The 21,076-nt window shown below is 41.3% G+C and overlaps 1 protein-coding gene and 1 long non-coding RNA gene across 4 annotated transcripts; one reads left to right on the forward strand and one right to left on the reverse strand.

Annotated features, from left to right (window-relative positions):
* Nucleotides 1–423: 423 nt before the first annotated feature.
* On the reverse strand, nucleotides 424–2,077 carry LOC138951519 (uncharacterized). 3 transcript variants are annotated; one of them, XR_011451133.1, is made up of 5 exons: nucleotides 1,770–2,077; nucleotides 1,359–1,610; nucleotides 1,138–1,278; nucleotides 708–984; nucleotides 424–617 (listed from the first exon to the last, which is right to left on the reverse strand). It is a non-coding gene; the product is annotated as an uncharacterized lncRNA (long non-coding RNA). The 3 variants fall into 3 exon arrangements; XR_011451132.1 differs by lacking the exon at nucleotides 1,770–2,077 and having other exon boundaries at nucleotides 1,359–1,626; XR_011451134.1 differs by lacking the exon at nucleotides 1,770–2,077 and having other exon boundaries at nucleotides 708–972; nucleotides 1,126–1,278; nucleotides 1,359–1,626.
* A 13,178-nt stretch (nucleotides 2,078–15,255) lies between these two features.
* LOC138951512 (uncharacterized) lies at nucleotides 15,256–19,415 on the forward strand. Its single transcript, XM_070323121.1, has 7 exons — nucleotides 15,256–15,795; nucleotides 16,106–16,216; nucleotides 16,470–16,598; nucleotides 16,731–16,814; nucleotides 17,113–17,205; nucleotides 17,413–17,466; nucleotides 19,009–19,415. The coding sequence occupies exons 1-7, from the start codon at nucleotides 15,781–15,783 to the stop codon at nucleotides 19,108–19,110; spliced, it is 588 nt and encodes a 195-aa protein (XP_070179222.1). The 5' UTR covers nucleotides 15,256–15,780; the 3' UTR covers nucleotides 19,111–19,415.
* The last annotated feature ends 1,661 nt before the right edge of the window (nucleotides 19,416–21,076 follow it).

The raw sequence follows: 21,076 nt of genomic DNA on the forward strand, positions 1-21,076 counted from the left end.
TACAACCAACAGCATATTAGTGCCCACAGCATTACGACCAACAGCATATTATTTTTTTTGTTTGCTTGTTTGCTTAACGCCCAGCCGACCACGAAGGGCCATATCAGGGCGGTGCTGCTTTGACATAGAACGTGCGCCACACACAAGACAGAAGTCGCAGCACAGGCTTCATGTCTCACCCAGTCACATCATTCTGACACCGGACTAACCAGTCCTAGCACTAACCCCATAAAGCCCACTAGATTGCCAATTTTAAAGTCTTAGGTATGACCCGGCCGGGGTTCGAACCCACGACCTCCCGATCACGGGGCGGACGCCTTACCACTAGGCCAACCGTGCCGGTAACAGCATATTATTGTCGGCAGCATTACGACCAACAGCACAAGCATTCTCCTTTCCACTGCCCAGAAATATGGAATGCAAGTTTCAATTTTCATGTGATAACCAAGGATAACATTCTCATGGGTGAAACCTAGGAAAATCAAATTGACTGAATTTTTTTAGGCAGGGGTCCAAGGGCCGCCCTGGCCCTGGCGGGGTACGGGGCAGGGCCCCGTTAGGAAGTCCAGGGGGGCAACGAAAACGAATTTTTGCATAATACATTGTGATTTTGTGGCCTAGCATCACACTCCCCACAATCACATGGATACCTTTTCACTCCTGAATGCATTAACATGTGTCGCTTCAAATGACCAGACTGTGTGAACCTAGCATCACACTCCCCACATGGATACCTTTTCACTCCTGAATGCGTTAACATGTGTCGCTTCAAATGACCAGACTGTAAACCTAGCATCACACTTCCCACATGAATACCTTTTCACTCCTGAATGCGTTATTTTGTGTTGCTTCAAAGTACCAGATTGTGTGAACCGAGCATCACAGTCTGTGCATGAATACCTTTTCACTCCAGTGTGAATTAACAGGTGTTTCTTCAAACTGCTATCCCGTGTGAAGCTAGCATCACACTCCCTACATAAATACCTTTTCACTCCTGAATGCGTTAATATGTGTCGCTTCAAAGTACCACAGTCTGTGAACCTAGCATCCAGCGGACCATAATAGGCCAAATCAGGACCCCGTCGCTTCAAAGAACCAGAATGTGTGAACCTAGCATTACACTACCCATATGAATACCTTTTCACTCCTGAATGCGTTAACATGTGTCGCTTCAAAGAACCAGAATGTGTGAACCTAGCATCACACTCCCCACATGAATACCTTTTCACTCCTGAATGCGTTAATATGTGTCGCTTCAAAGAACCAGAACGTGTGAACCTAGCATCATACTCCCCACATGAATACCTTTTCACTCCTGAATGCATTAACATGTCGCTTCAAATTACCAGACTGTAAACCTAGCATCACACTTCCCACATGAATACCTTTTCACTCCTGAATGCGTTATTTTGAGTTGCTTCAAATGACCAGATTGTGTGAACCTAGCATCACAGTCTGTGCATGAATACCTTTTCACTCCAGTGTGAATTAACAGGTGTTTCTTTAAACTGCTATCCCGTGTGAAGCTAGCATCACACTCCCTACATAAATACCTTTTCACTCCTGAATGCGTTAACATGCGTCGCTTCAAAGAACCAGAATGTGTGAACCTAGCATTACACTACCCATATGAATACCCTGAATGCGTTAACATGTGTCGCTTCAAAGAACCAGAATGTGTGAACCTAGCATCACACTCCCCGCATGAATACCTTTTCACTCCTGAATGCGTTAACATGTGTCGCTTCAAATTACCAGACTGTGTGAACCTAGCATCACACTCCCCACATGGATACCTTTTCACTCCTGAATGCGTTAACATGTGTCGCTTCAAATGACCAGACTGTAAACCTAGCATCACACTTCCCACATGAATACCTTTTCACTCCTGAATGCGTTATTTTGTGTTGCTTCAAAGTACCAGATTGTGTGAACCTAGCATCACAGTCTGTGCATGAATACCTTTTCACTCCACTGTGAATTAACAGGTGTTTCTTCAAACTGCTATCCCCTGTGAAGCTAGCATCACACTCCCTACATAAATACCTTTTCACTCCTGAATGCGTTAACAAGTTACGCTTCAAAGTACCACAGTGTGTGAACCTAGCATCACACTCCCCACATGAATACCTTTTCACTCTTGAATGCGTTAACATGTGTCGCTTAAAAGTTAGTTAGCTGTTGCTTTTCGGGTCCAGCGGACCATAATAGGCCAAATCAGGACCCCGTCGCTTCAAAGAACCAGAACGTGTGAACCTAGCATTACACTACCCATATGAATACCTTTTCACTCCTGAATGCGTTAACATGTGTCGCTTCAAATTACCAGACTGTGTAATCCTAGCATCACACTTCCCACATGAATACCTTTTCACTCCTGAATGCGTTATTTTGTTTGTTTGTTTGCTTAACGCCCAGCCGACCACGAAGGGCCATATCAGGGCGGAACTGTGGAGAAACTGGAATGTGTCGGCCATATTCAAAAGAGGATGGGAAAGCGCCTACGAAATTTGAAGACAAAACTGAAAGGCACAAAGCTTTCAGATGGCAAGCCAATAGGGGGTCAGAGAAGACTTACTGATGCTGTGTGCGATAAGTTGCAGACGTACTATGGGAACGCGATAAGGGGCAACAAGGGGGATCTGACAGAGATGAGGAAAGCTGTGTGGGCAGTGTTTTTTCACAAGGGATCAAGTGATACCAAGCCTAATCACCACTTCTGCAGTGTCCAGTGGTGTCCCTACCTACAGGCACAGAGGGATGACGAGCTTGCTTCCTTCACCCACAAAGGAAATCTTGCACCAGCAATCATGGAGACCATCAAACCCATCTTCAAAGACCTGGCTGACACAAATCTCCTCAAAAAGTGTCTTCAGGGGTACACGCAGAACGCGAACGAGTCATTGAACGGCACAATTTGGAAGTATTGCCCCAAAACAAAAAACCATGGTGCAAACTCTGTGAAAACTGCCCTTGCCTTAGCCACCAGTGTGTTCAATGATGGTGCTACATGTTTTGGTGCCATTCTCGAGGAGATGGACATCCGCCCCGGTCCATTCGCTACAGCCTTCTTCGCTCGACGGGATACATCGCGGATTTTAAATGCACAGAGACAGACAAAAGCAGCTTCTTTGGAGGAGAGGAGGGCTAGAAGGCAGGAGAGACTGGCCCACAATGACAACTGTGCTGCTAAGGAGGGCCAGCCATACCTTGCAGGGGGTCATTAGTGTAATCAACAATTTCACAGGTAGGATAAGCCTTCATTTTCTTACGTAAACTTTAACGAAAATCGCCACTTTTGCATACTGGGTACATGATATCTCAAGAACTAATCAAGTTACAACATTGCCACTTTGCATGATTGTTTTGAATACTATTAGCTATTTCATGTTCTAGAGAATTGTCTGTCAGACACTTAGTTTTTTTTTTAATATTTTTTTAATTTGATTTTTTTTGTGAAAAAAAATATCAAAACTTGAGTCGCGATAACTCAAAATCAGTGAAGATGACATAGTAATCCCTAGAACATGCAATAGAGACACTTGTTTTCTTTACCTTTGCAAAATATGAGCCAGCATTTGGCATAGTATTGAATAGAGAATGTACCTACTAACGCCCCGATTTCCAATTTCGCAACATATCATATTTCATAAAATATACTGTTCAAAAAAAGAAACGCATAGCCTGTAATATTTGGTTAATTTAGTTATATGGCTACAAGGATATCCACCAAACTGCAGAAAATGTTTATCTGGTCGTCGACCTTACGTCCATTGCCACAAGTGAGCTCTGCACGTGACGCATGCGTTATCAGTGGCTACAATGTCAAAATTGCTCATTTGGCATGACCACTCGTCATGCTTCAGTGTAATCTCGTGAAACTCGGGGAATATTGAGCTCTCACCATGTCTTCCAAAACCCAAAAAAGCGGATTGTTCGCCACAAAGAAATCAGACGACAATTCAGCGACGAAAGATGGCCCGATTGAGCAGAGAAGACCGCCAAATTGCATCGGGTCGTTTACAAGCAGGCCAAAGTCAAAGTGCAATCGCCAGGCACTTCCACGTGTCCCAGAGCACCATCAGTAGACTGTGGGTCAGGTTTCAAGCCACTGGCTCCGTTGCTGACTTGCCACGAGCGGGAAGACCAAGGGCGACAACTGCTGCTCACGACCGCTTCATACGGCTCCGCCACCTCCGGAATCGTTTCCTGTCGGCCTCATCTTCTGTCCAGGCTCTCCCCGGGCCACACCGATTATCGGACCAGACCGTGCCGAACCGCCTGCATGAAGCTGGTTTGAGAGCTCGCAGACCTCACAGAGGAGCTGTCCTCACCCGCCGCCATCGCCAGAACCGAGTGCAGTGGGGCAACCAGCACCTTCGCTGGACCGTCCGGAATCACTGGAGACACGTGTGGTTCAGCGACGAGTCCTACTTCCTGCTCCAGCGACATGATGGTCGGAGGAGGGTCTACCGGAGAGTAAACGAACGTTACGCGCCCAACTGTGTGGATGAGGCACACGTTCATGGTGGTGGAGGCGTCATGGTGTGGGGGGCGATCAATACCGCTGGAAGGAGCACCCTGGTGCACGTCCAAGGGCGCATAACTGCCCAGCGATACGTGGAGGAAATTCTGCGCCCACACGCCCTTCCTCTTCTGGCTGACCAGGATGCCATATTCCAGCAGGACAACGCTCGCCCGCACACAGCACGACTCACCACCCAGTTCCTCACCGACCACCATGTCCAGGTGCTTCCCTGGCCAACCATGTCGCCAGACATGAACCCGATAGAACACCTCTGGGATGAATTGGACAGACGTGTGCGCAGGCGAGAAGAAGCGCCGGAAAATCACCGCGATCTATTGCAGGCACTTCAGGAGGAGTGGGACACCATCCCACAGCAAGATATCCGGCATCTGATCCAGTCCATGCCCAGAAGGTGCCGGGCAGTTGTTGCTGCTCAAGGAAGTCACACCCCCTACTGTTTGTTTGTTTATTTGTTGCTTAACGTCCAGCCGACTACACAGAGCCATATCAGGACGAGGAAGGGGGGGGATGAAGGGGGCCACTTGTCAAGCGATTCCTGTTTACAAATGCACTAACCCATTACTTGTGTCCCAGCAGGCTTTAGTAAAACTAAATTAATACCTACTGGAAGATTACCAGTTTCCAGTATGTTAAAATAGGCTTAACCTATCTACTGCTGGACTTACATCAGAACACTAACAGATTAAACTATACATGAATCGCGAGACAAGCGGCAAGAGAAGAGATTTTTGGAAAAAATACAGGTGAATGAGCAAGAAGGCAGAAAAAAGAAAAGAATTCATGAAGAAAAAGAGAGCATGACAGGAAAGAGGAACCAAAAATCTACCTAACAGCAAACTAGAAAGCTCCTGCGGTTCCAAAAACAGGAGGGGCCTTTAATTTCATAACCGCAGTGCCCCACCGCGGGAACCCCCTACTGACTTGACAGCCTCGGCACCCAATCGTATTGATTGACTGATTGATTTGAAGATGCAAATGAACTGTGTGTGCATTCAACTGTGTCCATACCAAATTTCAAACAAATAATGTAAATATTGGATTTTCTGTAAATTTTTTTCGAAAAATAAAACAAATTTGGCAAGTAGCAACTATGCGTTTTCTTTTTTTTTAACAGTATATGTAATAAATGCATTATTTTTTTTTTACAGTATCATGTTTTTGTTGATTTTTTACAAAACTAGAACCATTTTGACATATGCATGCCAAATGGTTTGCAATTATTCCTATTACTTTGGTATTTATGGCCATTAACAAAATGATACTCCCGTCTGACCGATGATGCCACCTTAAGCTATAACAAAGTGTCTTCCTACGCAAGTCAGTAAAAGGAACCGACTGCTCAGGGAGACGAGGAACCGTCAAATCTAGATCATCCTTTGATGAGCTAAGGGTGAGGTAACCCTGACAGAAACCTCGAGTGCTGAAGACGTATGTGTTGGGCCGCACGGCGCACTCCAACAAACCACAACACTACGCATCAACTGCCATTATGACACTTGGAGACCAGACTGTGTGAACCTAGCATCACACTCCCCACATGAATACCTTTTCACTCCTGAATGCATTAACATGTGTCGCTTCAAATGACCAGACTGTGTGAACCTAGCATCACACTCCCCACATGAATACCTTTTCACTCCTGAATGCGTTAACATGTGTCGCTTCAAATGACCAGACTGTGTGAACCTAGCATCACACTCCCCACAAGGATACCTTTTCACTCATGAATGCGTTAACATGTGTCGCTTCAAATGACCAGACTGTGTGAACCTAGCATTACATTCCCCACATGGATACCTTTTCACTTCTGAATGCGTGTTCTAGTGTTGCTTCAAATGACCAGACTGTATGAACCTAGCATCACAGTCTGTGCATGAATACTTTTTCACTCTAGTGTGAATTAACAGGTGTTTCTTGCGTTATGTGTCGCTTCAAATGACCAGACTGTGTGAACCCATAGTATCACACTCCCCACATGAATACCTTTTCACTCCTGAATGCGTTAACATGTGTCGCTTCAAATGACCAGACTGTGTGAACCCATAGTATCACACTCTCCACATGAATACCTTTTCACTCCTGAATGCATTAACATGTGTCGCTTCAAATGACAAAACGGGCAAAAGTGCTTCCGTCTCCGGGCAAACTGCAACCGGTTCACTATAGCAGTTCGGAAAACGCGTGCCGCAAGTTCTAGTTTTGATTAAAAAAAAAAAAATTTTAAATTGGTTTTTGTTATTTACAAAATTGCGGATTGACGGAATTTCCGTCAGACTTATTTTCAAATTGACGGATTTCAGTCAATTGACGGGCTACTTTCACCCATGCATTCTGATTTTCGAATTGATTGGAGTTGATTGTTGTTGCTTTTTTTTGGGTCCAGCTGACCATATCGGCCAAATCAGGACCCCACAAATTTAACATTTCACATATTTAAATTAAACCAATTTCAATAAACAAAATCAGGAATGTCACCCGAAGGGAACACAAAAGCTAAATCAAAACCCTACGTGTCAAGGATTTTTTAAAATTCAAATCTTAAAATAAAGGCGAGACACTCTTAAAAAAAACTCAGTGGACAGTGAAAAGTTTGCTCCCTCTGTCATCAAATGCAACCACTGTAACGGGGAAGTTGAAGGCTCTGCGATAATCCGTTGCTTGGATTGTGGACCTGCGGCATATTATTGCCTACAGCATTGGTTAGTTGTTATTTTATAACGTCTCTTCAGCTGATATTGCTATTCGAGACCGGCGTGTTATATGGTTGGTTGGTTGTTATTTTATAACGTCTCTTCAGCTGATATTGCTATTCGAGACCGGCGTGTTATATGGTTGGTTGTTGTTATTTTATAACGTCTCTTCAGCTGATATTGCTATTCGAGACCGGCGTGTTATATGGTTGGTTGGGCACGGTAGCAAACACTGTAAGGGCAGGGAAATGTGCAGAGACTGTACTGCAGAAAAGCATGACGGTGAGTGTAGAGGTCCCAAACAGTGTCACAACTGCAAGGGAGACCACTCCTCATCGTCAAAAGACTGTCCTCAGTTCAAGGTGGAAGAATCAATCCAGAAGGTTCGCACAGCGGAAAGGTGTTCTTTTGCAGAAGCAAAACAGAAAGTCATGTCACAGATGGTGCAGCCCTCGGTATCATCATATTCCAGGGTTGCTAGTACTCCTTCTGTGGCACAGACTGTCCCTCCGTCTTTTGACGGCTTTCTTAACATAGTTAGCTGTTGTATAACACAGTAACACCCACACAACTACTTTGTACTACTGTTCACCAGGAAAAATCACAGTCCGGTCTCACTAGATCACTTCAAGCATGACACTTGTTGTAGCAGTAGCAGTGGCTGACTTTGCCGTGGCAAGCAGATTGACTGTGGTAATGGTTTCATGGCATTGGCTTGCGTCACATCTTCTTCCGCTGGAAGGCGGCTGTCTTGTTTCTGGAAATGTTGGTTCACAGGCTTGAACCGTTTCGAACGAATCAATGATTGTTTATGTACCGCCGTTTCAAAATGCTGCTTCAAGTCGTAGTGACCAGAAGCAGCAACTTTCACTTTGATGTGCGAGCCACATGGCACGCACAAACTGTACTCCTTTCCCTTGTCCGATGATCGCACGACACCAAAGTACGTTTTCTCCCACTCCGACATGTGCTGACCATGTCCGGCTTTCTTTTCTTCGCTGGCCTCTCCATCTTCCGTTGTAGCACAAAAAGTGACGCGAATCGTTGTCTGTCGCTGAAGTAAGTTGTGAAAACAAAGACCAAATCTCGCGACACGGAAGTAGCGGATTGGGCCACAGCGCCCTCTATGATACCTTCTGCGCATGCGCACAAGCTCAGTTAGTCTTTTTCTGTTAGTTGTTGTCATCTACTAAACAGAAACGAATCTGATGATCGGTTTCGAATCTTTGTTCGGGCTTTGAATTTTCCCGTACTATTCCCGTACAATTTGGTTTACCCGTACAGCTAGGCGTTGTACGCCGTACACACCAAAATTTGAGTAAATCCCGTACAAAATACGGGAAAACCGTACAGGTTGACAGGTCTGGGTGTCACCGCCTTCCTTCCAACGTTAACACGGGCACGCAAGGTTAAGTAGATCGTTTTATTCTTTTTCTACATAACCCATGGTGTCGTAAAACTGAAACACAATGATAAAACCAAGTAAGAAATAGCCGATATAAAAATCAAGAAAAAAGTCCAATTCAAAACATTACACATGTCATGCGAGTTCCAGGTTCATCTCATAAAAACTGACACACAATAATAAGAAGGACTGAGCATGAAATAGCTAAAAGAATAAGCTAGGTCTGTATCGTCAACAAATGCAACATCAAGCCCGAGTACAAATCGCTGATGTCAGTATAAGGGAAATATCCCTTCTAATTCTATATGTTACGGTAATTAAAGATCATGAGGGTGATCTCCCTTGCTAGCGAGGTCAGACGATTGCGAGGCTGGGGTCACGCGTACGTGTCATCCATGTAAACAATGCATTTGTAGTAGGAAATATAAATGAGTCTGTAGTTTCGTCGATAATCAGAATGGTATGTCTAGAGAGAAGACATTTCGCTCTTTTCAATGATATCAAACACTTACTATAGTAGGTTTTAGAGACAATGGTGGAAGCCGACAAAAATATCATGTCACCGCAAATTTGCTCCGTGGCGAAGGTCGCCATTTTGGGTCCGAGAATGATGGTTACTTTTTCCTTCTGACTTTACTTATTTAATGATATTATAATTTATTCACACGTGATCTACACGTTACAGAAATGGCGTCTCAACATGATAGTATTTAGCATTTCTTGTATTTTTTTGTAAAAAAATAGTACTGTTAGAACGAAAATACGCTATTTTTAACACTACATATCTTTTCTCAATGACCGTGGGCAGCATAGGGCAACAATCAGGGTTTAGTTCATCCATTTTTCTACCGTTTGGAAGTAACAGTTGGCATTTACTTGGCGGCCTTCATTAGTTCTTGGGGGTTTCCCACACGAGGGGGGTTGGCTGCCATTTCAGATTGACAAAAGTTACGTCCCTTTCTACGATTATCGAGTTGCTCCCCTTGAATTTTTCTACTTTCGATTTCCAAACACATTATTTGCGCGCATTCTTTTCGGTTTTACATGTAACTATAGCACATTTTTTAAACGGTTATAGGAATGTTAAGTTTTAATCAGAGGCACACATTGGAAGAAGAAAAGCTTCAAAAGAGCCAAATTAGTTCTCCGGAATAATACTGTGCACTTTCAATTTTGAGCTCATTTCTTGAAGTTTCTTGAATCTTGAAATAGGTTGAGGTCAGCCGCCACAATTGACTATGATTGACCTAGTGTGCTTGGTTAGGGTTAGTGTTAGTGTGACATAAACCAGCAACCGTTCCCCCCAACCGTCGCCTCAGAGATCAGCCCTAAAGCAGCATGTTTAGACCCCAAACACCAAAAGTAGCTGTGGAGAAGGGGTGGGGACTCAAATAAATTAAATATTTTCATGATGTTGGTGAATTGAATTGTTGGTGCATTGAATTGTTTCAGAATCTGCGAGTGCTGCCGTAATTGTGAATTCCTCTCCTGCGAGTGCGAGTGGTGTGACGGCTGTCAGTTTGTCTCAAGAGTTTGTAATGCCGTAAGTGACATTTTTTATGAGATCTAGTATTTATTTATTTTGTAGTTATTCTTATTGCACTGCATTTTCAGGGGTGGATCTGTTTGTAAGTAGCGTAATACTGTTATCTGTCTCAAAATTTGTGTCTGATATTGTAAAGAATTTCACTGAATTCTCTCTTTATTTGGTGTTTAACGTCGTTTTTAACCACGAAGGTTATATCGCGACGAGGGAAAGAGGGGAGATGAGATAGGGGAAAGGGGGGGAGATGGGATAGAGCCACTTGTTAAGTGTTTCTTGTTCACAAAAGCACTAATCAAAAAATTGCTCCAGGGGCTTGCAACGTAGTACAATATATGACCTTACTGGGAGAATGCAAGTTTCCAGTACAAAGGACTAAACATTTCTTACATACTGCTTGACTAAAATCTTTACAAACATTGACTATATTCTATACAAGAACCACTTAACAAGGGTAAAAGGAGGAACAGAATCCGTTAGTCGCCTCTTACGACATGCGGGGTGCAGAGAAATAAGGATGTGGAAAAGAAGACTTTTGGTAAGTGAAATAAAGGTGATGGATCCAGTCAGGTAGAAATAAGACAAGAAAAGAATTGGAAAACTGCAGGGAATAGTAGGGAGAGTTTTCTTGGAAGGAAATATAGGTGAAAGGACTGGTAAGGCAGAAATAAGACAAAAGAAGAGAAGAAACAGAACCGTTAGTCGCCTCTTACGACATGCTGGGTAGCATCGGGTAAATTCTTTCTAGTCCCAACCAATATGGGACTCCCCCTAACCCGCGGGGGGTGACAGAACAGTTCTTTGTGGTGTAGATGAACTTTTCCTAAAGGTGAAGGCTTTGATACGGCATTCGTTTTCTCTTCCAATGACGGCTGCTCCTGAGGGCACACCCATCCTTGTTGGCAAGCATGTTCAACACAAGTTCCAAGGAGCTGACGACGAAGATGGACCTGGTATTTGGTACAAAGGAAAAGTCATCTCGCAGGTAATTTGTGTAAAAAAATATTTCTTGTACCACTACAAGCTACAAGAAGTGTAACTCCCTCTACAGCATGCTTAGAAAAACGAATTTGCTTGTTCCCTGTGTAATCCCATGTAATTATGCCCCTTTTCCGCATGTTATTTTATTGTGTTTCTTGCTCTAAGTTACACCTGTTCCTAATGTAGATTCTTTGGTAGTGGGTACATGAACATTCATTTACAATAAAAACAATAATAATTAAACAAAATGTGTGATTAAGTAAAAGTATATACTGTTAATCTATCTTTCACTAAATAAATCAGTTTAGAAAAAATAACGAGACGATATAAGTGGCACCATTAATCACCAATATTACCAAATATTATAATGTAATGTTAGTTGGAAACAAGTAAAGTATGTAGCCTACATGGCATTGCTTTAAATTTATATTTACTGGAAAGATCCATACATTAAATTTTGCGTCTTGAGACGGCTCTCCGTAGTCAGCTAGACGTTAAGCAATGATAATGATAATTGCAACCTTTTAATGATTTAAAAATGTAAAAATAATTGCATTATAATATAGAAAATAATTCTTCCCCCCTTTGATATCTTTTAACACTAGCATGCCTTTCAGGTACCTGGATACCCATCCTACTTCAATGCTGTGTATGATGTGGAAGAGCCAGAGGAACCTGCTGTCTACACGTACAAACTGCTGGAGGACAACGAGCAGGGCAACCTGAAGCTGTTGTTTTAGGTTAGTGTGATAATCACTTTTCTAAGGCCCCCCCCCCCCCCCCCCAAAGAAAAAATATGTCTGTTTAGTGTAGCCTGACCAACCCTACGTTTTTGGCACCAACCCTAAAAAAAATTAATTTAAAAAAAAAAAAAAACATAAAACAATGTAAAACAGCACAAAAGAAAAAGAAAACACATTTGAGGAAAAAAACAACTTTTTAGTCATGTTACCCTAAACAGATTTTTTTAGGGGGGGGCCTAACACATTTATTCTATTCTAATTTTGTGACATCAATTCTGGATCTTGTCGGACAGAATTTGACAGACTTCAACATAATATTAAAGCATGATTTACTTGTTTTTATTATGGATACACAATTGATTATTTGGTATCGGTGTGTTCATCTGGAAAAGATCTTTCAAAGGGCATATCACTTTAACCCCAATTGCTCTCTGAAGCAAGTTTATAGCGGTAGTTATTTTTTCCGAAATGTAGCGAAAAGTAGCAAAATGTAGCAAAAAGTAGCGAAATGGAACATGATAAAAACGAACTTTTCGAACATTTGGAGCTCCAACAATTTTCGTAGTTATTGATTCAGACTTTATCAAATTATAATACTGAACACTTGACTTTCATGCCCAGGTAAGTGAGTAAGGCTTAAATCCAAAGTGTAAAATATGGAGTTGACACATTGAAATCACAGAGAGACACTGAGAGACTGATACTGTTTATTGTGTAGTTCAAAAGGAAGTAAGTTGATTAGTCGTATATATACGATATATATCATATGTGACTCTGCATAAGACCATATAAGTATGGCTTACAACTTGTCCCTATCACCGTTCCAATATATAGTAATAATTGATCAGAGTACACAATACATGCAGAGAGAGAGAGACAGAGAGAGAGAAAGAGAGAGAGAGAGAGAGAGAGAGAGACAGAGAGAGAGACAGAGACAGAGAGAGACAGGGAAAGACAGAGAGAGACACAGACAGAGAGAGCGAAAGAGACAGAGAGACACAGACAGAGAGATTTAAACTCAGATTTAGAAGCACATTTTTTATTGACAAATCCAAAAATCACAAAAGGTAAGGATCATGATCCAAGAAATTACTGTGTGCTTGTGGTTTTGGCACATTGTTTCCCGGCGTTTAACTTGACCTGGCTTCTTGCCTTTATGTGTTGGTGCATGGGATGTTCTGCATCCGTCTGTGCTCCTGACTACTTGTTCGTCTGTCAGTACCAATGCAGACATGAACTTTTTGAAACGCTTGCTTCTTTTGCCCTGATCTTCAAACAACCAAATGTCCCGCGAGACCGTGAACAAATCTGTCAAACTGTGGAGTCAAAGAAAACTCCCTAACATTTATGAACGACCTTTTTACTTCGCGGTATTGTTGGCGAACAACCGCATGCAGGTTATTCACCAACTCAACAAGTTTGAGAGACTTCCAGCTAACAGCCTGTTTGAGCACATGGTTGATGCTCTCGCAGTTGTTTGTCCAGCGAACGTTTGCCAAGAGTAGGTTTTTCATTCCTGTGTTATGCAGCAACATTCTGCAAAAGCAGTGGTGTCATTTTGTCCACATACTTCTGAACACCCGAGTCTGAGGGAGAAACCATGCATAAACTGTCTTCAGGTTCGACCTGGTCATCAGCCGACGCCAGGATTCCATTGCGCCCGAAAATCAAATTTTCGAAGTGCTGCCTTTGTGACTTCGGCAACCCACTTTGTCTTTCAATGACGCAGAGAAGTTTTTCTGCAGGTGAAGCAGAGATCCGGGGAACGCCATCCCCATTGCTTTTCTCATCGCAGTTTCCTCATCACTGCCAAGAACAGGTAACTTTTTACAATCTGCTAAAAGGCCTGCCAGATGCTGGAAAAAGACACTGAATGTGGCAGTGTCACTATTCCCGTGTAAAAATAAAGGCCCGCAAAATAGAGGATGGTCTCCCGTCTTGCGGTTCATTAATGCCAGGTTTTTTGTACACAAGAACAGTGACGTGGACGCTCCCGAGATTAAAAGTTTTGTCCACACCCAAAACTGTCGCTTGTGCAGAGCAGGGTGGACAACAGAAGCGTCGTAGATCACTGATTTGTTCTTCTGTGTACAAAACTATGCACGGCACTTTGCCACGTTGGCGAACAACCAGTTTAATGAAAGGTAAGACATGTTGTAGTTCTTCGACACCAGCTACTTGGTCAGAGAAATTGTCGTTGTGTGCATGGGGTTGATTTTCTTTTCTCATCCTAGCCTTCGCGTTATATATCGCAGCGTTTATTTCTCGGTCCTTTAAAGACCTCCGTGTCACTTTTAGAATTGCCTGCATACACTTCAGATGGTCGTTTGCTCAAAAGACCAGTCTTTATTTTATGCATCTGTTTGGGGTGAATTCTAACGTAAGGGCCTTTGTACTCATGGACAGCTATTGTTGGTACATTACCTGACAGCCATGATACCCGCTTCTTGTATGTCTTGTGTTTTACGTGACGTAGTATCTGTGTAGTGTGACTACTGTTTCTTGTGCTGGTTGGGGTACAAGGGGGATATACTCTCTCTTCTTCTGCACTGTCTTTTCACTACAATACATGCCATTTTTGAAGCTCACGTGCTTTAAAGTACCATCAGTTTGCACACAAACACTTTTGCTGGTTGGGCCACTACCCCAAGCACCTCTGTCATCGACAAATTGAGAAGGTTTGTTTTGGGCCCTCCTGGTCACATTCTCTGCATTATCAACAATGAAGAAGACATTTTCTTTCGGACCAGGGGGGGACGTTTTCAACTCTGTCTGACATTGATGTGTTCTGGAGTACATGAATCAACTTTGCAATTTTAAGAAATTTGCCATTTGGCAAAACATTCATGTGATTGGGCATTACCGTGTTTTCATGGAAAACATCATCATCATCATCATCATCATCATCCTTTAGCACAACATTCATGGAATTGGGCATTACATTGTTTTCATGGAAATCATCATCATCATCATCATCATCATCATCATCATCCTCCTTTGGCACAACATTCATGGATTACAACTTGATAATCTGAATCGATAACTACGAAAATTGTTGGAGCTCCAAATGTTCCAAAAGTTCGTTTTTATCATGTTTCATTTCGCTACATTTCGCTACATTTCGCTACTTTTTGCTACATTTCGCTACATTTCGCAACATTTCGGAAAAAATCACTACCCGTTTATAGGACATTTCACATTATCAAACGAAAATTTGGAAACGCGTTTTCCGGGCCCCAACGATGCTTAAATAGGTGTTTGACACAATAAAGATACCCTCTTTTAATTGGTACCATTGTTTTTGTCTTTGAAAGACCTTTCCAATGATATATAATACAATATTAGCGTCTCCCAAAGGCAGGAGTTACATCCCCTGATATCCGATAGAGTTACCCCCTTGCCGGCCCTTGGCAAGCCTGTTTTCGTGGGGTGTTTTTGTGCTGTATAATACCCCCTTTTTCATTGGCTGATGATTCTGATATTGACCAATGAGGTTAGACGAAACATCAATGCTTTGGAGTCCACCGATTTTCGTCTGCTACGAGACCAATTTCGTGTGAAAAACATTGTCAGAAAAGTTCAGTTTCGCAAAAAAATAGGAAAGAAAGAGGACTCTCACTATTCTTGTGTTTTTCATCAATGGCAGATGCTTCATCTAAAGTTTGATAATGAAAAACACATCCAAAATACAGCAGAAGGGACCTGGCTTCCCTCGTTTTCCAACGAATTAAAATTATTTTCTGCGATTTGGGTATTTGGATATGTTGTCTCCCCTTTCCCGTTTTCGCGCCGATCGTCAGACAAAGGATTTATTTGGGTGATTTTGTTTTCCACATTCAACAGAAGAACAGAGCTGATAGTGATATCTAATGGATGCTGATGAGGTAATTATAATGTTGTCCAAACATCATTATCTTTCTTTTGCGATTCAGTAAACTTAAAGTGCCAAAAGCCGACAATAACGTAACTGATAAAATTTCTGATTTTCTCTGTGAAAATCTGATTTCTGATTTTCTCTGAATCTGATCACAACCAACTAACTACGCAGTTAAAATTGGCAAGCCTCAAGGTTTCATTGTTCGAGATAATTCGAAGTATTCACGTTTTTCCACGTGGTTTGGTCGCAAATTTAAGGCAAGTGGTCCATTTACATTGCTTCTCAAGTTAAATTTTGTGTGTGTTTGTTTTTTCCAGAGTGAATACTGGCAAGACTCACAAGTGCTGGTCTCTAGTGAATCTCAGCAATCTGACTCTTCAGTGCACCATGATGACCATCCTCATGATGTAGATGTAGATTCGGATGAGGTAAATTTGTATACAATATGTATTTGAGTATGACTTAAATGATGTGTAGACACAATTTTATTTGGTCAACTCAGTATTTTTACTATTTAAGAGCTAACGTGTACCTGAAGTTGGCAGAAGTCAGAAGACCCCTTGATACAATTTAATCCTTAAAAAAATCTTCTTCAGTTGTCAGTGTTGCGGTCAAGAATTCTTGAAATTAGTTTATTTAATGTAATGGTTTGTATTGTTTTTGGTTTTTTTTATTCTTCAGACTCAACCACCACCAGAAACGCAGAGAGAGGTGACAGCGGAGACTGACAGCTTACAGACACCTGCCTTTTTGAGGGAGGAAGGAGAGGAACGACCGCCTAGGTCTAAGAGGAGTCGGAGGGAGCCAGAGGCATGTGACAACTTAATAGTACTTGGATTTGGTAATCAAGAATCAACTGGACAAGATATCTATATTTGCCACTTTGGTTCTGTGACATCTTTGGGTTTATAATATCAATTATTTGTTATTTTTTATTTTAAGGAGTCACAAGCGTCACCAGCTCTTCCAGGAGCCCGCCACTCACCTCCATACAGCGAATACTCACCCTTTACACTGAGGGCTGAGGTATGTACCTTTTTCTTCTGAGTTCAGGTTATTGTTACTGTCTCTAGAGTATTGTTGCTAATACCTTTTTTGTTTTTGTTTTGTTTTTGTTTAGTTTTACTTGTTGCTTTTATAAGTGTAGATGTGAACATGTATACTTATTTCATAATTGTGTTCTTTATTTTGTCTTGATAATGGTCACAGAGATAGACTGGTCTCACGAACTTGATTTAAAATGACTTACAATGATGTAAGTTTCAACCTTCCTGAAGTTTCGTTTTTTGACAAATTCTACCCAAAATTGTTATTTCTATCACAGGGTGAAGCAGCCTGGGAGGAATACTTCCGGTCCAAGGGGAAAAAGTGTGCGCAAGTTGGGACGAGCATTCCGTCACATCCACGGTCGTATGAGGTGGGTTTCCTTTTATTTTTGTGCTTTGTTGTCTCTGTGATTATCGTTCTTTTTTTAAATAGTGGTTTTGCCACTGTTTCTTAAGATGCATAACTATGAATGCAACTTGTTGTTTTCCATCCAGGGATTTCTGTTCAGTTTTTCTTTGTTCTTGTTTACCTTCTTTACGTACAAGATGTTTTTATATATTTCAATTATTTTGTACAGGACGATGAAGCCTGGGACGATTATTACCACCGTCGTGGCCTTACCTCCAGATCAGTAAGTTTCAAAATTGCTTTTTAAACTAGTAACATTTAAAGTATTTTGATTGGTTAGAATGTAAGCCTGGTAGCACTTGACTGGTCTGCTTTATTTGATCAACACGTTGTCTTGTTTTTAATAGGTGCAAACTATCTGTGAGTGTGAGGTAAGTACCATTGTACAAGTTCCACAGTGCCAGGCTGAAAGCCAAACTGTGTTGACCCTAACTAACTCAGTTCTCTTGCCTGATATTGTGCCATAAGGAAGTTAGTAAGAGAGACAACATGGAGGCTGCCAGAGAAAAACTTTCTAGAGTTCTCAAGTTCAACTTCAACGAGCCAGTCACCAACGGCAAAATACTAGATATGGTAGATCTCATAAAGAAACACCAGGAATGCTCCATCAGTGACTTAGCACTTTCTCTGAATAGGCCCCTGAATCTTCTAACCAGACGCCTTTATTCTCTCAAAACGTCTTTAAAACCTCTTTCAAAGGAGAAGCGGCAAGACTGTTTGAAGACAATTTTTAACACAACGTTGCCAACAGCTACTGCCACTTCTAGTTCTACTTCCACCGTGTCCCAGTCGTTTTCTGAAATTGTTCAAGATGATTTGCATGTCTGATTCAACCAACATACTATCTGTGGAGGATCCATTGAGAGTATGAATTGCGTTTTATTTTATTTTTTGGTTCAGATCTGATTATATGGTTTTTTTTGTGTGTGTGTGTGTTTTTTTATTATTTACCCAATTTTTTTTTCGTTTTAAGAAATATAACGTGAGGAAAATACTCACCAAAACGTTGCTTCAGTTGAACAAAATGTTTACTTGATTTTACATATCATTTGGCATAGAATAATCTGGTATCAATTACATTTTTGCAAAAGTTCTAGAAGATTTAGAACTAAACAAAAATGTTAACCAGTCACAGCTATTATAGTTTTGATTTTGCAATTATTAATTATTTTGCAAGTCCGAAAAAGCATTAATCTTTATAAAAGCGACGTAGAGAGTTGATCTTGATTATTCTATGCTGAATAACAGTCACATATTTTTTTAACTTTTATAATTTTTTATTTATTTATAATTTTTTATCAATATCTGAATGCGATTCTTGTGAATTTTCATGATGTATTCTAAATACCTGTGTTTTTATTATAATTATCAATATAGAAGTAGTGCAAGCAGTTGTATTATGTGTAACATTTCAAATTCAATCTTCATCAGTTTGTATTATGAAAAAGCAATTTTTTTTTGAGGGGTTCCACTTAGGTACATGTGCTAACAGTGATATGTAGGGCCTAGTTATTACCTACCATTATTTGAAAGACAAGATGTTGTAACAATTAATGATTAAGCTACTTCTTATTCAAATACATGTAAAAAAAAAAATAATTAAAAATAAAAACCAACACACAAAATGTTTATCATTTTTTGTGTGAGGGAAGTGATGGTAGGGGCTCAAGGGACATAACTGCTTGCTGATGGTCTTTTTACCCAAATCAGATTATCCCCCTTCTTGAATCCTGGTAATTTACTTTGTTTTTTTGTTTCTTTGCAGATTCTGGAGAGCAGAGTGGTGCAAGTGAAACAGTGGAACCCCCCCAGAAGATTGCTAGAAGAAAATAAGGTAGAAATTATTTCTGGAGGAAGAGCTCAGTGAAACAGTGCAAAACGGATGAAGGACCACTCTGCCACCAAACATAAATTGCTGTTTATTTTAATTGTATCATTTGTAATGATGTTTATAGTAAAACCTTGAAAAGAAAACACTTAACTCAACATTGTTGTTTGGTTTTGAATTTGCTTGTCATGTCAGTGTGGTGGTGCCAGCGGAGGGACGCCCAAAATGGGAAAATTTCCAAAAATAGAATTTCTCACTTTTAGAAAAAATGCCCCTGCTGCTTTTCTCTTCAACAGAAATTGTTCAATGTTGTATATTATGATTTCTAACAGTGCACTGGATTTTTTGGTCAATTAAAATAATTTTTTTTTTAACATCTACAAAATCCTTGGGTGATGCTAACAATATTTGTTGTTTGTAAAGAAAAAATCGTCCGTTCTACTTACTATCCGTAATTTTCGTTACTCATACTTACACTAAAAAACAGACCAAACTAACTATGCCTCTGAGTTATGTGTCAGATAGGGTCCAGCCAAAAAAGACCTGGCACATCAGTGTCACGTGAAGCCCATGCCATGAACGAGCACGCAAAAATATTACGAAAATATCCTGTAAGTTCGCGTGTCCTGCAGGCATTACAACCACATTTGAGAGAGCGGTGAAAATATTCTACAACTTACAAGACTACATACTTCGTTGGCTTTAAAGGTTATCTCAGGAAAGTAGCGAAACATTCTACAAAGATCACATACCTCGTTGGCCTTTTTAGTTATCTGCGGAATTGGAAAGCAGCGAGGGTCAGTCTGTCTTGTTTGACGGCACCCAACACGCGCTAAAAGTTAGCTTGCATTCGGAAGTGCGCGTATCAATACATGTATCACAAGTAAGCTTAAAAAAGATGTTTCTGCATCAACATGGTAAATGCAACAAGGTTAAGACATGATCAAGTCATCGAATTAAAAAACACACTTCCAAGCCTTGCAAGTCTTTATGTAAAATCAATAAAAGCTGACGAACTATATTTGTATGCGGCGGACTACCAAAACGTCACGTTGAGATTTTAGTGACGCGGCACAGGCGCCCGATTTACGAACTGCGGCAGCAACACTGGGGTTAGGGGGAAGAATTTACCCGATGCTCCCCAGCATGTCGTAAGAGACGACTAACGGATTCTGTTTCTCCTTTTACCCTTGTTAAGTGTTTCTTGTATACAATATAGTCAATTTTTGTAAAGATTTTAGTCAAGCAGTATGTAAGAAATGTTAAAGGCACAGTAAGCCTCCCGTAAACCATCACAGAGCTCCCCGAGCGTCTACATATAGTACAAGCATACTTCCATTTGAACGCTCACCGAACGGAAACATCCTGGCTGCTTTCTGTCGCGCGTGAGACATTTTCAAAGAATTTATTTTCGTGGACTTGGTCCTGACAACAATGGCGCCTCGTTTTGGTGCTGGACGGCTGTTAATTATGACTATACCGGAATTCACGCCCGGACAGTAAGCCTCCCGTAAACCATCACAGATACTGTCAGGCTTTTACACACAGTACAAACACCCTTCCATTTGAACGCTCACCAAACGGGAACATCCTAGGTGCCTTACGTAAAGAGCGAGCAATTTTTAAAGAATTAATTTTGCAGATTGTCTCGAACACTTTTTGGACCCATCCTGAACTCAGGTCAAACATGAGTTACTTCCCTTCGGGTCTCATTCTATCGATGTAAACTGGCGATAGCCGTGAATCGATGATTATCAAAATGTTTTTGGACCGTGGTGCGTTTTTGCGCTAGACCAAACTTTTAAAATCTACATAATAAATTGACAGCTTGTTACACAAACATTCTTTAATCATAAAAGAATTCTTTTTTCATCAAGACAAGATCAGTACAATTCGAAGTTGTGAAAGTTTGAAAAAAGAAAAGCCCGGAAGCAGGGTCACGCAAGGGTCGTAGCAGACGACGGTTTATCAGTGCATATCGCCGTTCCTCTCAACAGTCAAAAGC

The sequence above is a fragment of the Littorina saxatilis genome, linkage group LG16 (assembly GCF_037325665.1).
Source record: "Littorina saxatilis isolate snail1 linkage group LG16, US_GU_Lsax_2.0, whole genome shotgun sequence".
Classification (NCBI taxonomy): Eukaryota; Metazoa; Mollusca; class Gastropoda; order Littorinimorpha; family Littorinidae; genus Littorina; species Littorina saxatilis.

Coding starts and splice junctions, on each gene's coding strand:
- LOC138951512 (XM_070323121.1), top strand. Junction 16,599..16,730: donor GGAGTCGGAGGGAGCCAGAG/GCATGTGACAAC, acceptor TTTTATTTTAAG/GAGTCACAAGCGTCACCAGC. Junction 17,467..19,008: donor GTGGCCTTACCTCCAGATCA/GTAAGTTTCAAA, acceptor GTTTCTTTGCAG/ATTCTGGAGAGCAGAGTGGT.